Genomic DNA, 18,014 nt, shown 5'->3' with positions numbered 1-18,014 from the left:
GCACCAAAGCAGCTTATTCCAGCCCCCACAGCTCTAGTAAATTTGGTGTTACACGTGCTCAGCCCTTTCTCAGTAAAATAATATTTTCCCTTCTAGATACCCTTTCTGGCAGAGACCATATTACTATAAATATTACTGAGATATTTCTTCGCGATCAAAGTCAATTATAAGATGGTCCCACTGTACCTCTAAATGGAGTTTTAATTTGTGTATATAATATTAGAAATAATGGTTTTCCCATTGGGCTACTCACTTCAATTAGAGAAATGAGGACAGGCAGCCCTACCAGAGGGCCTCCTACCTTGCTTTGCAACTACTAAAATTCCGGGCTAGCCTGTTGTGGACAGTATAATTTTACAAACACCATTTCATGACATGCTTATAAACTGTGAGACCCTGGTTTAAAAGGGTGTAATTTACATAGGTAAATCAACAACCTCTCACATGCTTCCTTCCTTATTAGCTCTGCCAGATATCGTGAGAAAATCTGCTTTTCCAAATTAGTATAATAGGTTGCTTAAAGTCTGAAAGACATAGTTTTGTTGCTTCAAAATCACAATCTGTTACCTTCACCCCAGCATAAGAGGTGGGATCAGAGGTTACGTTTAGTATCCCAGCTTAGGGGCTGAGATCGAAACATGCCTGTATAATTTGTTGAGTGAACGGATCTGTCAGATGGCTTGTCAGCTCATCAATCCTCCTGAATTTTATTCTGAAGATGAGTAAAATGAGTTGAGAGTGCTGCTTATGGTTTAATCCTAAAATCAGCTGAAAACTGCATTAGTCACCGTGCAGGTTGAAATAGCACTGGAGCCCCCATTGGGCTGTGCTAGTTGATGTAAGAAAAATGAACGGAACGGCAGTCTCTGAATCCCTCGACACCCAAAGCACAGGTTTAACGTAAGCTGTACTTAGCTTGAGTGAATCCAGTGACTACAAGAGTGTGATGGAGGTGCTTTAAATGAAGCACGAATTTACACATTTTGTAGATCAGGGGCAGAGAGTGCTCCACCATCAAACCTGAATCCTAAAGCTGAATACGATTGGCTTGGTGGCTTTTTGAAGAGATCTGAAAAAAAAAATCATCTGCACATGTATTTAGGGGTATCTTATTGTTTTAACTGCTTTGGCCATGACAAACACATGGGTATGTTTAAAGCAGGCTAACAATCTTTTAATCTAGTTTTTAATTTGCTTTATATGAACTTGAAAAAGAAGCAGATTGTTCCAACAGTTCATTTGGAGAGGGATTTATTCTTTTTTTCTGTACAAAAGCTCAGCAAATGGATACAAATGTACAGTCTGAGAAAGCTGATAAACTGGGTGACACAGCACAATTAATGACACTAGATTTTTTTATTTTTTTTTTCTGCCCAGACACCATGGGCAAAACCCAGCCCAGTACTTTGAGGTACTATAAATCTAAGTGAATGGTTCAGATCAGTGTGAAAAGCTCTCTCAGTAACGAAACCTAACACAACCCGATGATTTGTTCCCTTGGACTTAGAACTAAATCCAGCACATAGATTAAGGCAAGTGCTGGCAAGTGCAACCCACAGCGCTCTCTTAAAAGGCCCACAGCCATCTTTATATTTAATTACACCTAAAAAAAAGCATTTACTAAAGAAACTCAAAGTTCGCCAAGTCAAGCGCTCAGAATTGAGCGAAGAACAGAATTAAGATTGCGTGTGTGATTTTAGATCAGCTCCTGTATGCATATGTACTCTGTAATAGCCTTTAATTCTCTCATCACAGGCTATTTCTTTTTTCCACTGGCCCAGTGCTGAGCAGAACAATTGCACAGAGATTGCCACTCAACCCTGGCAACTCCAGCATTGCAGCACGTTCAATTGCTTTCTAGGGATGCCATATGTGCAGCCTGGTTGGTAGCAGTAGGAGGGGGTTGGAAAGGGGAAGAATACACTCAGTGCAGACAATTTTGCTACAGTACTCTAAATAGGTCCCTCCTGAGCATGTATGAACTCAGATTTTCTACTTTTATGGCAGCCAACTCTGTGTGGACCAGGAATGTGATAAAGCACACACCATTGTTTGTTCTGTCTAACAGAAAAGAGCTGTCACCATTCGCTGCTACCTCTACTCTTCTGCAATAAGAGCACAGAATAACTGTAGGTTGAAGGGCAAAATTTTGTGTAAGTTGATGACTGCGCTGGCAGTGGAGATCCAGAACCTGTCTTCCACAAGTCTGTTTAGGATCTGTTTGCTTGTGATCACTTTGGCCATGGTCATTTTGTCTCTTCCTTAAACAAAATATACCAACGTGCTTGGTCAGGGGCATTGTGCTCTGCCTTGATCCTTCATCCCCCAAAACTACATTGATGCTAGAGAATTAAACACTACCAAGAAATATCGCCAAGCAGTGAAACTTGGAAGTCCAAAGAATTAATTTGTTAGAACGAACTCTGCCATGATTTTGGCTCTGGTTAGTCAGCACCTGAATTCCTGAGCATAGGAATCCTTGCTAGGAAGGACCAGAAATCGTTCTCTACAGATCTCTTTGGCTGTGACCATCCACGAGAGGTCAGGAGAACAGAAATGGACCCAGTCTGGACCAGCTGGATTCCAGGAATGGTCCCAGATACACTTATTTCACAACCTGGAGTAGACCATGCCCCACCTTGATTGGAGAAGGTGCACTAATATAAATAAACTGCTGCTGACCACTGGTATTAATACCATTTGCGATATCATTATGCTTGGATTTGAGTGTTTTGTATTTTTTCTTTCCACCAAAAGCCCTAGAAAGACCGTTTGATGTTTGATTTCATTATAATTTTTACCGTAACTGAAAGAAATTCTGCTCCACTGATCATCGAACTAGAGTTCCTTTATAAGTACATAGTGCAAGCATAGCCATCCTCTCTGCTAACTGCCTTGTTCTGCTTTGCTTTTTAAAGAGTCTCTTTACATAATGAAGTGATGGTACAGTTGTACCAGGCAAGCAAGGTGCGATGCTGCTGCTGTGCTATGTGCTACCATAGCTGATAACAGCAAACATATGCTGTTCTCATCATCTTCCTAGGCAAAAACTTCTGACTGCAGTAAGGACAGGAATTTAAGGTATGACAAAATGAAATGAAGAGGAAAAAGGCTGGTGATGGTGGGAGAGTTTATCAGATTTTCATTTAAACAGGGCTTCAACAACCTCCACCTACCTATTGATTGAGCACTAGATTCTGGTATCTCAGAGTGAACTGTGCAAGTGGTCCTTTTGGAGCTTTTAAGTTTCAGCAGAAGCAGTGATGTTGAAATCTTGTCACAGAGGCAAAGAGCACATTGGACATCTTGTTCTGTATGTTAGAGGTCATCTGGTGTGTTATCTAGGTGATATACTTAACTGCAACACTTCACTTAGCACTGTAAAGATGTGTACCTACCACATATCTCAGCTTTAACTACAGGTAAAAACAAACCTCAGAGAATGCCTCGCTGCACGCATCCGATAGAAACGTATGACCTGGCTGCAGATAAGGGTTCGAAGCCATCTTCTAATTTATGCTAGAAAAGGATGGGAGAGAAACACTGAAGTATAACTCAGAAATGCTTTTCACTGCCACTGACATCCCTAACTGAGCTTCCTCTTCTGCCTAGTTACCCACACTAACGTACGGTATTTAAAAAAACTGAAGGAAAGCCCATTACTGGAAACGTTTCTTTTTCTCTCTCCACTTAACTGCAATTAAATTATGTTATTTCACAGTAATTAGTATGAAATAAAAACACAGACTTGAGGAGAACTCCTTCCAGTAGATATTAAGATCTGTAAAATTGATTTCTTTTCAGTGTCTGTGTGCAAAGGTCAACCTAAGCCGTGAAATGAAGATTATAGCAGCACATCTGTGGCACTGCCATAAAGGCAAGGTCAGCACTTTCGGTGTCAGCATGCTGTTATTTTCTTTTCTGGGGGCTTATGGCAACTATAAAAACTCACTAAAAGCAACTGATAAAAGCTTATAAAAGCTGAGAGCTCATATCTTGCCATTTACTAAAAAGAGGGGGAAATTAAACTCATCCCTCCTTGCATTAAACATTCTTAAATTTAAGAAGGGATCAGGCAGCTAAAGGGCTAACTGTGGTGTTACGTGACTGATGCCTGGTTTCATGAGGCATTGATGCAAACCTCAGGATCAGACGGAGCCCTCTGGGTATACGGCCTCGGTCCCCTTTCGACCAGTTCCAGACTCAATCATACTGGTGGTCTGCTTCTAAAAGGAAGCCATTCTCCCCGAGACCCCACAGTGATGAAAGAGGATCCGACTTTGACAAACGGACCTCTTCATTCAGTGTCAAAATAAAACAATAAGCAGAAATAAAAAAGTAATATATAAGAAAAAAAAAAACACAAAACAGAACAACAGGGAACCAGGGAGTAATCTATATAAATCTAAGACCATGCAGGAAGTTGATAAAGGAAGCTGAGGGCATGAAGAAAAAAAATCCATGGCCTGAAAAAAGAAAGAACAATAGAACATTTTTAAAGTGTATTGAAACCCAGTAAACTGAGCGACAATTTAGCTATTTACTTGATGGAGATGGGGAAATTGTTAATAATGTTTTAATAAAGGCTAAAATGTTCAGTAAGTATTTTTGTTCTGGTTTTTGAAAATAACTAGGATAATGCAATTATTTCACAGGAAATAACTTTTTTTTTCCAGTCCATTAATAACCAAGAATTATATTAAACTACATCTATTCAAGGACAAACATTTTTAAATCTGCAGGCTCATTTAACTTGTACCCAGTAAATGAGACGAGCTAGCAGAAGAGGAATCTGACTCACTGATTAATACTGAACCAGCTACCGAGAGATTAGAACAGGGTTAATGCTGTGCAAATATTTAAGAAGGGAAAAGAAGATGCAAGTCACTTACACTGGGTAGCCTGACATCTATTACAGACAAAATAATGGAAAACATAACACCGAATTCATCCGAGGAAGAATAACGAAAGTGAATGTGTGGGAACTCAGGCCAATTATACTGCTTTTCTGAAAAATAGATCTTAAGAAACAGTTACTCATATTTTGACACAATTAGAGTTTTGTAAAGCATTTGATTTAATGCGGGATGACTTTCAGACTAAAGAAACAAGCACTTTCCAACAGTAAAAAGCAATATGCAAGTAGCGCAGAAAGAAAGAACGTTTTCTGTAATGGGCTTTCTTTCAGTGTTTTTAATTACCAGACATTTGTGTGGGTAACTAGTCATGAGAGTAAGCTCAGTTAGGGATGGCAGTGACAGAGAAATACTCCTCAGCTGTCTCTAGCAGTGCTATAAAATCATCATGATTGGTGAAAAAACATGAAACGTTAAAATTTCTGGTGAAATTTAACAATTGATAGTGGGTCTGAATAAAAGCCCAATGTTATTTTCAATATTTTCATAGCCCAAAAGAGCTAATGGGATCCTTGCATGGTGAGCTTGGGAAACCAGGATCTGAAGTAGATATGTGATTTGTCTGTGTTAAAATGGTGGATTAGGGAGCGTGAATTTACCAACTTGCAGTGTCCTAAGAGGTCAGACTACATGATCTAATAGCATTTATGGCTTTTAACATTACCAATTAAGAAAATGATTTAAAGGAAAATTAAGGGAATCTTCCTACTACTTCTCACTTCCAATAAACACCGAACCAGTTTGTAAAAGATGCCGTAGTTGAACATGCTCTATATCAGGGTAGACTCTGGAGGAGTGCTAACCGCTTTGCAGAGCAGCAATTCCTCTGCTGAGCTTCAGAATGTGTTGCCATCCGATGCCACCTACATTTTAATACTTCTTATTTTTATACCTATCCCACTTGGCACACTGGGCAGCTCTAGTAAAATTAGAGTGTTTATATTATGTTCTACTATCCTTTTCCAGTAATATTTTCTGGCAGCATCTCTCTCTCAATAGTGTTTGCACCATCGCATATTTCTCCTATCCCAACATTTTTAATGTCAGCTTGCAGATCTTATCTAGGTTGAAACAGTGAATGTTCTTTAACGGAGTTTCTATGGTAAGTTTTTTACCACCCACCTGAATGAATTGATCTTCACAAGAATAGCTTTAAAGTAGGATCTTGTACCTTTATAACCTATATGTTAAAGCTGCAGTTAAATCACTTGTACTTCCTTTCCTCTGAACTTTAAAGCTGGCAGTGGCTGCTATCCAAAGACACAGTGCAGAATCCAAACAAAAAAAAGACGCACACAGCCTTCTAATAATACAAACAGCTTTTCCTGACTTTGCAGATGACGGAAAACAAGATGGGAGTTATAATTAATACCACCATGCACCTAAAGCTGCAATGAAAGACAACAAAACAGAGTCTGAAATCGTGCACTTAAAGACGAGCTGAAAGCTCTCTTTCACAGCATCTCTCCAAGTGGCTGAGACTCATCTTGTGTATTAGCTTTCCTGAAACAATTTGGAGCTCAGCACCAGAACAGGCAGTGGGATCATTCAGAACTGGATGGAAGGTCAGCACCTCTCTTGAAGTATTTTGTCTTTAACCATATCATTCTCCATAATCAGGAACATATAAAAATATAGAGAGACTTTTCTAGGCTTGGTCCAGCTCCTGTTGCAGACACCGGGACCAATGCCCTCAACTCTGACTGCATTTGAACCAGTGCTAAAGTAAATGGAGTTACTCCAGGTTAAGAAGAGCATGTTCAAGAGAAGAATAAGGCCCCCATTTCCCAAATGTCACTGTGTATAAGGAGTTAAAAAAGGTTTTTAAGACTGCATCAACGAGACATGATCAGATGGTATGTTAATCTACTTCGAAATGGAAAACTGGAGAGAAAGAGCTAGATGTCATTTAAATTGTAAGACTCCTAGTGAAGGACTGGCACTAAGCGTGCTCGTATGCATTTGGCACAACAGAAACCAGCTTTAACAGAAAAAAAAAAAAGCCACAAATTCAGGCATTACTAGATAACATAAAAATGGCAGTGCTCAGTTGTGATGATGGTCCCTCTCAACCAGTATCCTGAAATGTTGAGTCTTACAAACATCTACTGTACATAAAATATATTTCTGATGGTACCATAGCACTTTTCAAAATGGATTTCACAGTTTTTGTAGATGAAGGGTGAAATGAAGAAAATGAGACCCGAAGTTACCAAGTGTGCAGTAGTTTGTGGAATATGTGAAAGAACCAAAAAAGGACCTGGAAGCTCTTCTTTAGGTGGCAGATTGACTTCATAGTGTAAAGGCTTTGCTAGAACAGATTGTTGAACTACCATTTCTGCATTTTATTTAAGATAAGATGGAAGTGGAAAACACTGAAAAATCCCTGTGAATCAAAAGAACAAATGGCAATGGTAGCAAAACAGAACTTAATCTGGGATCTTCAGAAAAGAAATCTGAAAGCAGAAAATAAAAGAAACTTGTTGGTATGGTAATAAATTGCTTTATAGTTTAAGTTGAACAAAAACCTTACTATCAAGGCATAAAAATAGAATAAATATAGCTCAATTTTAAGAATTAAGCAATGGCAACTTTTCCTACTGATCTCAAGTGGCATGTAAACGCTACAGTAATGGGCATGTTACACATCCACAGCTAACCAGTTGGATAGCTAAGAGCTTTGGAGAGCTGCTTTAAATTGGGTTTACTACATATCATCAAAGAATCAAAGAGAAACTCAGCTGAAGTTAGCTTTCAGGGTGATCTTCAGACAACGAAAGGAAAGACGCTTTATAAACACATCATAGCCCTAGCACCATTTTACTGTCAAAGCATTTTGCCCATAGCAAGCAACGCTGTTCTTTAAGGGAAGCTGCATCTGTACGGAGTTCAGACGAACCAAGACCTGACTCCAATCAAACGAATGGCTGTTTTGGCTTCATAATATGTTTTCCAGCCCTAACTTTAATTTAAATCAAATGTCCATCTTTCTTGCTGTTCATGCAATGCAACCGCAACACATGCTTAAGTATAGGAAAATTGCAAGCGCCTAACTACATCAAATCGTGCTCCCATCTCGTCTGGAATGTACATCAGGCAGAGGATAATACCTTCTGTTTCAGAAGAAAGAAACTATTCTCCATCACTAATTCATTTAGAAACTGTTCCGCGGATCTAGCCAAACAGCTGCTGGGCATGGAGATCTGGACAATCAAACAGGTCTTTTCTATTTCTAAACTCAGAAATCTTCCCCCCGAGTAGAGCAGCAATGTCAAGAGACTCTACAGAGCTGTGTTATCAGGCCTGGCATCTACCAGGTACAGAAAGTGCAGACAAAGTATTCAGATAGCAACACACCTCATGGTATTATCTGTGTCTCTAAATTGTCCCTCCAAGGCAGAGCTCCTTGCCATACAGACGCCTCCCCATCCCAGCAAAAGCCAGGGATTTTTTCCTCGTTTGAATGTCGGTAGAAGGGACAAATCCTAAAACGGACAATTTAATTTTAAAGCGGTGTCTCTTCCCGACCTCCTGGAACAGCAAATTTGCAGGTCAGTTACAAGCTGCTTAAAGAGGCCTTTCATTTCAGTGGCTCCAGTGGTGCCGTCCCTGCCGTTTTAATGTTACAGCCCCGATCTGCCGCTGCTTTTCTCTTTGGTGTTCTCACCCCACGAGACAAGCGACTGTAGAGCTCCCGGGATTTGCATAAACTGTGTGTGCACCGAACTTCGATGCGTATTGTTGTCGCTGCTGTAGTGTGTGTCTTTGAATATTTGAAAAGGTGGCAACAAGTCAATCAAAAACTGGTTAATTCAAATGAAAACCCGCTTCTGGTGCTTAATGCACTCTGTTATATTTTGTTTGTCATTATCTTTCAAGACCAGTGACTCAGACCTGCAAAAGCTTCAAGCTTGGTCACCATGTTGACACGATACCAGCCGTTCAGCTTCCAGGGACTTCTGTTTATGCCTCCTCTCCTCTTTGAAAAAGCCCAGCAAGATCAGTGAACCTCAGACTATTAAAAATATATATATTTAAGAACAAACACACATGGAAAATAAGGAGGTGATTGGTGACAGCCGACATGGCTTCACTAAGGGTGGGTCATGCCTGGCAAATTTGGTGGCCTTCTACGATGGGGTTACAGCTTTGTGGATAGGGGAAGAGCAACTGATGTCATCTAACTGGACTTGTGCAAAGCGTTTCACACAGTCCTGAATGATATCCTTCTCTCTAAATTGGAGGGACATGGATGTGATGGATTGGCCACTCGGTGGGGAAGGAATTGGCTGGGTGGTTGCAATCAACCCCTCCAGCACACCGGAGGGAAGGGACGGTATCCAGAGGGGCCTGGACAGGCTGAGAGGTGGGGCTGTGTGAACCTCATGAGGTTCACCAAGGCCAAGTGCAAGGTCCTGCACAAATCTGTAGTGGGTTTACGTCGCCAGGTTTTGGTAGCAGGGGGCCATAGGGGTGGCTTCTGTGAGAAGGATCTAGAAGCAGCCCCATGTTTGGTAAGGGCCCCACTGCTGACCAGAGCTGAGCCAGTAAGTGATGTTTTGCGCCTCTGTGAGAGCATATTTAAGACGGGGGAAAAAAAAATGCTGCACCACACAGCAGCTGGGAGAGTGAGAGGAGTGAGGAACAGCCTTGCAGGCGCCAAGGTCAGTGAAGAAGGAGGGGGAGAGGTGCTCCAGGCACCGGAGCACAAGTCCCCTGCGGCCTGTGGTGGGGACCATGGTGAAGCAGGCTGTCCCCCTGCAGCCCATGGAGTACCATGGTGGAGCAGGGTTCCACGCTGCAGCCTGTGGAGGAGACCCCGGTGGAGCAGGTGGACCTGCACCGACGGAGGCTGCGGCCTGTGGAAGACCCCTGCCGGAGCAGATTCCGGGCCGGAGCTGTAGCCCGTGGAGAGGAGCCCACGCAGGAGCAGGTGACCTGGCAGGAGCTGCTGCCCGTGGGGGATCCAGGTTGGAGCAGTTTGCTCCTGAGGGATGGACCCCGCGGTACAGACCCATATCTGGAGCAGTTCTTGAAGAGCTGCTGCCTGTGGGCAGCCCACGCCGGATCAGTTCAGCAAGGACTGCATCCTGTGGGAGGGACCCCACAGCACAGGGGACGAGAGTGACCGAGAAGGAGCGGCAGAGAAGAAGCGCTATAGACTGACCATAACCCCCATTCCCCGTTCCCCTGCGCTGCTCGGGGGAAGGAGGTGGAAGCTGGTGGATGGGGGGGCAGGTGCTTTTTGTTTCTTTCCTTTGTTTCTCGCTTCTCTAGCTTGTTAGTAATAGGCAATAAATCTTACTATCTCCCTATGCTGAGCCTGTTTTGCCCGTCACAATAATTACTGCGTGATCACCCTGTCCTTATCTCAACCCTTGAGCCCTTTTCATTGTATTTTCTCCCAGTTCCTCTTTCAGGAGGGGGAGTGAGAGAGCGGTTGTGGTGGAGCTCGGCCGCCCACCCGAGTAAAACCACCACAAAATCCCAAGCCCAAATCCAGGCTGGGCAGGGAATGGCTGGAGAGCAGCCCTGAGGAGAGGGACCTGGGGGTGGTGGGGGGTGAGAAGCTGGACTCTGCTGTGGGGCCAGGCTGGGGGTGAGAGCTGGGGGTGGTGGGCCTGGGGAAGAGAAGGCCCCGGGGAGAGCTGCCAGCGGCCTGCCAGGGCCTGCAGGGGGGGCAGGGAAGCTGGGGAGGGACTCTTTGTCAGGGCTGGGGGGACAGGACGAGGGGCACCGGCTGGAGCCTGGCAGGGGGGAGGCTTCGGGGAGGCATTGGGAAGAAATTCTTCCCTCTGAGGGCGCTGAGGCCCTGGCCCAGGCTGCCCGGAGGAGCTGGGGGTGCCCCAGCCCTGGCAGTGCCCAGGGCTGGGCTGGGTGGGGCTGGGGGCAGCCTGGACTCAGGGGACATGTCCCTGACCATGGCAGGGGTGGAATTAGGTGGGCTTTAAGATCCCTTCCAACCCAAACCTTTTTATGATTCCATGGTTCTATGAAAAAGTCTTTCTTAAAAAATGGAAACTCTGGCTTTTAGCCTTAAACAAATGAGTTAGCAAGTGTTTCAGATGAATTTAAAAGATGAACTGTCTTCAGCAAAGAACTTCAGAAACAACCAAATGCCTTGTTGTTTACATGCAGCTCTGCCTGCCTCATATGGTCACCCATGACAGTTGTGCCTGAGCATTTGTCACACAAAAAGTATTGGCAAGAGCAGAATTATGGATGTCCCTAGCTCCGTACACTTGTATAGATACGTAAGGAATCAATGGGTGATTTTTAATATTTAAACAGACGATTGTGATATGTCTGATGCTGTGAAGCCCTAGACATTACTCTGAAGTATTTCCATGAACTAATCAGTGTACAAAGAAAGAAAAAAAGAGTAAAAGCTGTACCACTGTCATGGGACCAGAGAGGGGCTGGGGGCTCCTCCTTGGGGATCTCCAGCAGCCGCCTGGACGTGGGGCTGGGCCCCCTGCTCGGGGTGGCCCTGCTGGAGCAGGGCTGGCACCACAGGGACCCGCAGCTGCCCGACACCACCAGCCTTGTGGGGATCCTAGGATTCTGTGACCTGACCCAAAGCCCACTCACTTAAATGGAAGTCTCTCCAACGACATCAGTTTGCTTTGCAGGATGAAAATGGTCGTTAAACTTCTATGGTTATTTTAACCAACAAGAACGGGTGGCAAGTAATGTTCCTAACATTGATAGGGTGTAATATAGATTAGCTCTTTCTGCACCTGATCACTTGCACCTTACCACTCAGATGGTCTCTGGGGCATCAAAAAGATCAAGATACTGCTTAATTGAGAAAATGTATGCGTAAGAAAATGCAACTAAGCGAAAACGGGAAAAAATACTGTAGGAAAAACAACCGCTTGTTTTGCAAACAGACCTGGTTATTTAAAAGAATGAACCAGTTCAGTAAATAACTGCGTAGTTTTTATCAGAATGCAAAACGTCTAAGCTTAACTTAGTGAAAGCACAAACATTTTGACTCCCTGATTCTTCTTTTTTTCCTTTTGGGCTAGGTGATACAATTCTCATCTGCAACTTGACAGGATGTAGAAAATAATTACAAATGAAAAGGTTATTCATAATTTTTAAATGAGTTAATTAGTAAACCCCGCCAGAGTCACTCATTACAGTAATTAATAATTGATTATACTTGAAATTAAACACAATTTTTCATCAAAATCTAATTAAATATCTGCCTTTTTGCTTGTTGATTAGAACGCTGGGTCTGGTAGAGACAACCTTTGTTAAATATGTTTATGCTGAATTGAACCATCGAATTTGATTTTTAATAATTGATAGTTCCTTTAGAAATTAGTAATTATGACCCATAATTACAGCAGTTCAACCTGATCAGCATTTCTGGCACCTCGCCAGCCAGCCACGGAGCCTAGCGGATGCCACAGAATTCATCTGAATGGGGAAAAAAAGGGAGATCACTCAATGGACCTACCTTTCAGCCACGTTAAACTGTGATTTTTAAAAGTCTGATCTTCTCAAAACTCCAAAAAAGGAGTTTGAGAAGGAGAACAGCAAGAGGCAAACCACCAAACTCTTCTTAATCTATCAAATGACATGTACCTCCTCCGTCAGAATTAACAGGCACCGCTGTTCTGAGTTGTAACGATACTCCTCTGACACACTGAGATAATGTCCAGAGGAACCATGTTCAGGGCACAGGGAGAATACCAGACAAATGAGAAAGGCGAGTCCAAATGTACACAGCAAATGATGAAAATTGACTGCATATTCCATCAAACTGCTGCTGATTTAATGTTGGTTAATTAATCATTTCTGCTCCTCTTAGAGAAGGCACGAAAGTGACCAAAGTATGATACAAGGCAGGAGTGGAGAAGTATCAGTCATTAAAGAAGTGCACATAAAAGGAGCACAGTAAAAGCAATCCTTTGTGGTAGTGCTAATTATACTCATGTGAAATGAAAGCAAAAATCTTTCGATCCAGGCTAAGATTTGTAATTCTAACCACAACCTTTTATAGATCATTAGTGTACAGGAAGCCACTATGAAATCAAAAAGACTCATTTGCGCCACGAGACACAGGCATTGTTACCTATGATCACATCTCCAAGTGTCTGACAAGTAGAGTTTGCACTGCTGACAGCTTACAAGAGGAGTGGAGGAATGGACCTTTCTAAGACATTTGTAACACAAATATCAGCTCTGACTGAGGAAAAGTAACGTTAACACCCCAAGTTTACAGAAGGCAAAATACAATTTTCACTTCTAAAGTTTCAATTACTTCCATAATGAACGCTGACGGCCCATAAATTCAGATCATGCACAGCTTAAGAAAAAAACAACAATGCTTCTCCACCCAGATAGCAAATTGTCCCCAGTCCTTCCTACTTAAAAAGGCTCTGTTGGACCACAATCTAAACTTAGTCCTTCCCTATTCCTTCAGGCCACCCTGAGAATTTCAGCATAGTTGGTTAAATGAATGGGATGTGCCACGAAAAGGTAGAATAAAAAGTGTTAGGATTTTGGTTCTGACCCTGTCAGTCAGTGTCAGAGAATTCCCACTGACCTGGATGCGGCCGTGATTAGGACACGCACCTCACTGCCTGCTTTAATCAGAATTTTCTGGTTGTTTTTAGACAACCTGGCGGGTTTGTTTCCCTCCAGTTACGCTTTTCTCTGCAGAAAGTGAGCAGTCCGCTCGGTTTAAAGGGAGGACAACATATGACTTACACTCTGCTAAGCCCTTCTGGCTCCTTTATGCGTGTTAGGTCAAATATTGCTCCCTGCCATAGCACTTCAACCTCAATTAAGTCAACAGAGGCCTCATCTCCCCATTACTCTGTATCATGAATTTGACCCTCTGGTTCCCAAGCGTTTGCATCGTGTGTGAATTTGTAGAGAAAGGAAAGAAAAGCAGAAAAAAAAAAAGAAAAAAATAAAAACCAAAACAGAAATAAGCTTACCTATGAAATACGCCAGGAGGATCACCAGTGTGACTGAGATGACAATGGCACTCAGAGCTGCGCATTTCCAGTTACAGTACTTATAGGGTTTCTTCAGGTTAAAGGCAGGCCTAGAGAAGGTACTTCTGGGAAGGGGCCTAGGGGGAGGTGAGTACACAGTGCTGGACGTCAGGGGATATCCCGGCGACGTTGTACAAAAAAGGGGAGAAGTGCCTCCAGGTTTAAACAGGAAGTGCCTGAGGGAAGAAAGACCGACAGCAAGTGACTCCTCACACAAATCGAAGCAGGGGGGAGACGTGGGGTGAGAGGATGGCGACTGCTGCCGGGGACGAGGAAAGCAGCTCCACATAATGCTGGCTAAAGACACGGACGGACGGCATGCACGGAAGAGAAGAATAAAAACCAACGGCAAGTCACACAGAGTAAAGGAAAACCAAACCAAACGAACAATAAAAAAAAAAACACCAGCGCCAACAATGCCACAGAGGGCATTCAAGGGCGGGAACCCCTCTGAGGAAAAGCTGGCGTTGGGGTGACACGGAAACCCCAAGCAGGGCTACGACAGACTGGTGGCACGGGCAGCACCGAGGGCCTGCTCCCGCTCCCGGGGAAAGGCCCGGCTGGAAGGCAACAGGAGCGTAGGTTGGAGTAAGGAAAAGGGGGACTTTACCAATTCATTGATCACTGCATGAGAGCGTTTTTCGTATCGCATCGCTGAATGGAGATGGGGGAGGAGAGCTTAAGCCATTCCATAGCACCCAAATTGTCACAGAGGGGAACATTCACACTGCCTCCGCCTGGAAGCGTGGGACAAGGGTATGGCTGAAAGCATCAAATCCAGAGCTCGAGTCTTGCCTGCAGGCAGCGGCGAGAGGCCCCTGCTTCCGCAAAGCACCTTAGTTTGATGCCTCTTTTTTAAAAGTGTGAATTGCTGTCAATGGCAACAGCGTTTCCTGTCCGGTGACACGTTGGGAGGCACCGTTTTTTGCCCGTTACTGCAACCGCAGCCTGAGAGCCAGCCCATGAGGACTCATGAAAACGCAAACAAAAACCACTGCTGCCCATGAGCTCCTGAAATGAAATGTCCCGATGGGAGTTCCTTCCATGGGGATCCTGAATGGAAAACCTGCTTTGGGTGGGACATGATGAAGTGCAAGGCATTCCAGTTGTGGGAATGAAATTTGGGAATGGGATCCGACTCTCCTCTCACCATGCCGATGTCGAACGCAAATGCTGCTTGTGTGGACTGAGAAGCGGCCCCCGTGCAGTTTGCACCTTCTGCTGCGGTTTATGGGGCCAGACTTGCAGCCAGCATAAATCAAATCAGCATGGATCCAAGGGAGTCAGTCGAGCCAGTGGATTATACCAGACGTGACTCTCTTTTCCCCTTGAAGTCACTTGTGCAGTCACGGGGGGAAATGTCACATGCAGAAACATCACCATGCAGAAAAGCCACTGATTTGTGCGGGATAAAGTGACATACAATTCTGTGAAACAGGTGTTTGCACAATTACAGCCATGGTTTTATTGGTACTCAAAGCATGGCTGCTGAGCATTAGAGAAAGATTCATTATTTCTACTAATGCTCTACATCAAAACATTCATTTGTACAAGGACTCAGATACTTTTCTGTATTTCAGGAAGTATTTGTTCAGGCAGATGTATCTGGTCTGAGCAAAGAGGTACCTGCAGTGTTCAAGCACATCAGTTAGATCTTCAGTTTAGGGTGGCTACCAAATTAGAAACTGCCACTACAAGAGTGACATTTTTGGCACTGTCATGTTAAAAGCTGTTTATAACTTAAAAGTTAAGAGATTAAAAGTTAAGTAAAAATGTCAGAATGGGTGGTTGAGTCAAAATCAAAGGCTCAATTTAGATACCACTAGTAGACACTCTGTACCTTGTGTGTGATAAGGTACATGAAAAATACCAGCTTAACAATGAAATATCAGGCTGCCAGCACAATAATGGTTTAAGATCATTATCAAAATTAAATTAATCTGGGTTTATACGGCACTCGGAATTGCTGTAGGTACTTCTTACTAATGCAATGACTTTCAAAACAAGGGGAAAAAAAGCAAATGGAATGCTGTGGATCACTAGCATATTCATGAGTTGGCCATTAATATGTACAGGACACATTGCTCCAGAACCTCATTTTTTTAAAGCCGTCTTGGAAGAGGCCAGCAATGGTGTTGCCCTTAAACATCATGGATGTGACCAAATGCTTTCATGCAAGGATCATAATGACTGTACAGTAAACAGGAAGACCACGTAAGTGTCACATACCCATCATTGTAAGCACCGTCATGTCGGGAGGAGGTGAGAATGTCCATCTCAATGAGGTTGTCCTGCAATGTCTCTAGGAATGTCTGCTTTGCTATGTTTCTACATACATATGGAAACATGAATGAAGCCAGTGAGTCATGCATATATGAAGTGTGATCTTATAAACCACAATGGTTATAGTGCAGTTGTGCATGGAATTAGAATGATGGACCATATATTTATATGTATAAGATGCTACACATATACATATATAGCTTCTAAGCATGTTCACTTCTCTCTCTATACACTGCATTTATATGCATATACACACATGTAAGCACACACGCCCATGTGCATGTATAAAAAAAAGTTGTCTTTGTTCATTTCACTTTATTTATTGCCAGTGACACATGAAACCTTCTGAAATGCTGGATTCAGAAAACAAGATTTCAATCCATCACAGCTGTAACCTTGTTATACTCCTGCATCTGAGTTATTGTTACTCTGAAAAGGCACATCACAGTCTCTGTCTCATTGTGGCTGATACCTTGGTAGCACTGCTCAATCCAAAATCCTCATGGATCTCCAGTGAAAATCTGCCACTTTTTTTTTTTTGCTTAAGTTTCAGTTTTGCATTTGAGAACTCTTTAATTACTAACTTGATGAATTTGTTTTTCTCTGCGGACCAATGAGAGCTTCGTGTTTAGAAGTTTCCAAATGCAAGTTTTGCTCAATGGGAGCATTCAGAATAAGAACAGTCTTTCAGTGATAAACAGGCAGAAGTTGAAAAAAGCTTATGCTGCAACCCAAATTCCAATGGCAGAATATTGGCTGTAATCTGGATAGTATAGGCAATAGGTGAGATATACAGGTCCTGCATGTGAAAAAGCCTGGGTTTGATTTTGCACACAATAATGGTATTTTGCAATATTTGGCCTCCCCGACATGTACTCCAATGAGTCACATTTCGACCTACATATACTAAACTGCTTTGTACTTTCATAGGAGAATAGCAGGAACATAAAGAATTAAGTCAGAGGCACAGCTGGGAACAGATTGTGTCTTTCTCACCTTCAGGCTTGGTTCTCAGGACCTGACAAAAGAACATTCTTCCCATCTTCTTTAAAACAAAAACCAGTCCTGATTTCTCCCATGCCTGTTTTCAGCATCAGAACTGAATCTAAGCCTGAATGTGAATAAATCCCCTGGCCAAAACTAGCAAAAGGAACGTAACAGCATTGTGACATTTTATCACTTATGCAGGATTAAGCGCTTACAGGATGTAAGTGACATGATGTGAACTCAAACGAGAACTCCTCTGTCAAAGAAACTGGATTCGGGTAATGTGCTATACCAAGGGAAACCAGCCCTGTCACATTATACAAACCTTGATACCGTCTCTTCTGAAATGTCCTTAGCCTTCATTTTCATTTCTACCTCCTCCTCTTCCTGCTACTAATGCCAGCACTTGTTTTGTTCAACTCACTGCTTTCGGAGGCCTCTGGGCTGCTTTGACAGCACGGATCTACTCCTTAATGTGAATGTAAGTAAAGTGACTCCTATTTCTAGCTCCGGAGTAAAGTGGACCGACATGCATGAGCTGTGTGCCATAGCACTCGAGACATCCCCAAGCGTTTGCTGCTTCCTCACATTCCCTAGGAATGCAGGAAAGGTTGGATGTTGAATTCAAGGCAAAAAGAAGCAGCGGATGCGCATGCACCGAGCATTTAATGGGTAAGAGGCAAGGCATCTAGCGACACGCTGATCAATAGGAGTTCATCAGGAGTTCAAATCCATGTCAGATTGGGTCCGTGAATTTCGGCTGTGGATTATCAATAAAGCAGAAGGGGTGGGCGTTACATAACCATATAAT

At 43.1% G+C, this 18,014-nt stretch overlaps 1 protein-coding gene across 19 annotated transcripts in view; it reads right to left on the bottom strand.

Moving 5' to 3' along the window:
* The window catches only part of TENM4 (teneurin transmembrane protein 4), a 1,678,763-nt gene that overhangs the window by 190,736 nt on the left and 1,470,013 nt on the right, over positions 1–18,014 (bottom strand). For 15 of the 19 annotated variants that reach the window (XM_066989940.1, XM_066989945.1, XM_066989941.1 and 12 more), the window contains 2 exons: positions 16,163–16,261; positions 13,874–14,109 (listed from right to left, as the gene is read on the bottom strand). In XM_066989940.1, the coding sequence (XP_066846041.1) occupies positions 13,874–14,109; positions 16,163–16,261 (335 nt within the window). The remainder of the gene's footprint in view (positions 1–13,873; positions 14,110–16,162; positions 16,262–18,014) is intronic. The other 4 variants (XM_066989952.1, XM_066989953.1, XM_066989956.1 and 1 more) reach the window with 1 other exon arrangement.

This window comes from Anser cygnoides, chromosome 1, assembly GCF_040182565.1.
Source record: "Anser cygnoides isolate HZ-2024a breed goose chromosome 1, Taihu_goose_T2T_genome, whole genome shotgun sequence".
In the NCBI taxonomy this organism is placed as follows: domain Eukaryota; kingdom Metazoa; phylum Chordata; class Aves; order Anseriformes; family Anatidae; genus Anser; species Anser cygnoides.
The sequence above is the reverse complement of the archived record's forward strand: the minus strand, read 5'-3'. Positions and strand labels throughout refer to the sequence as shown.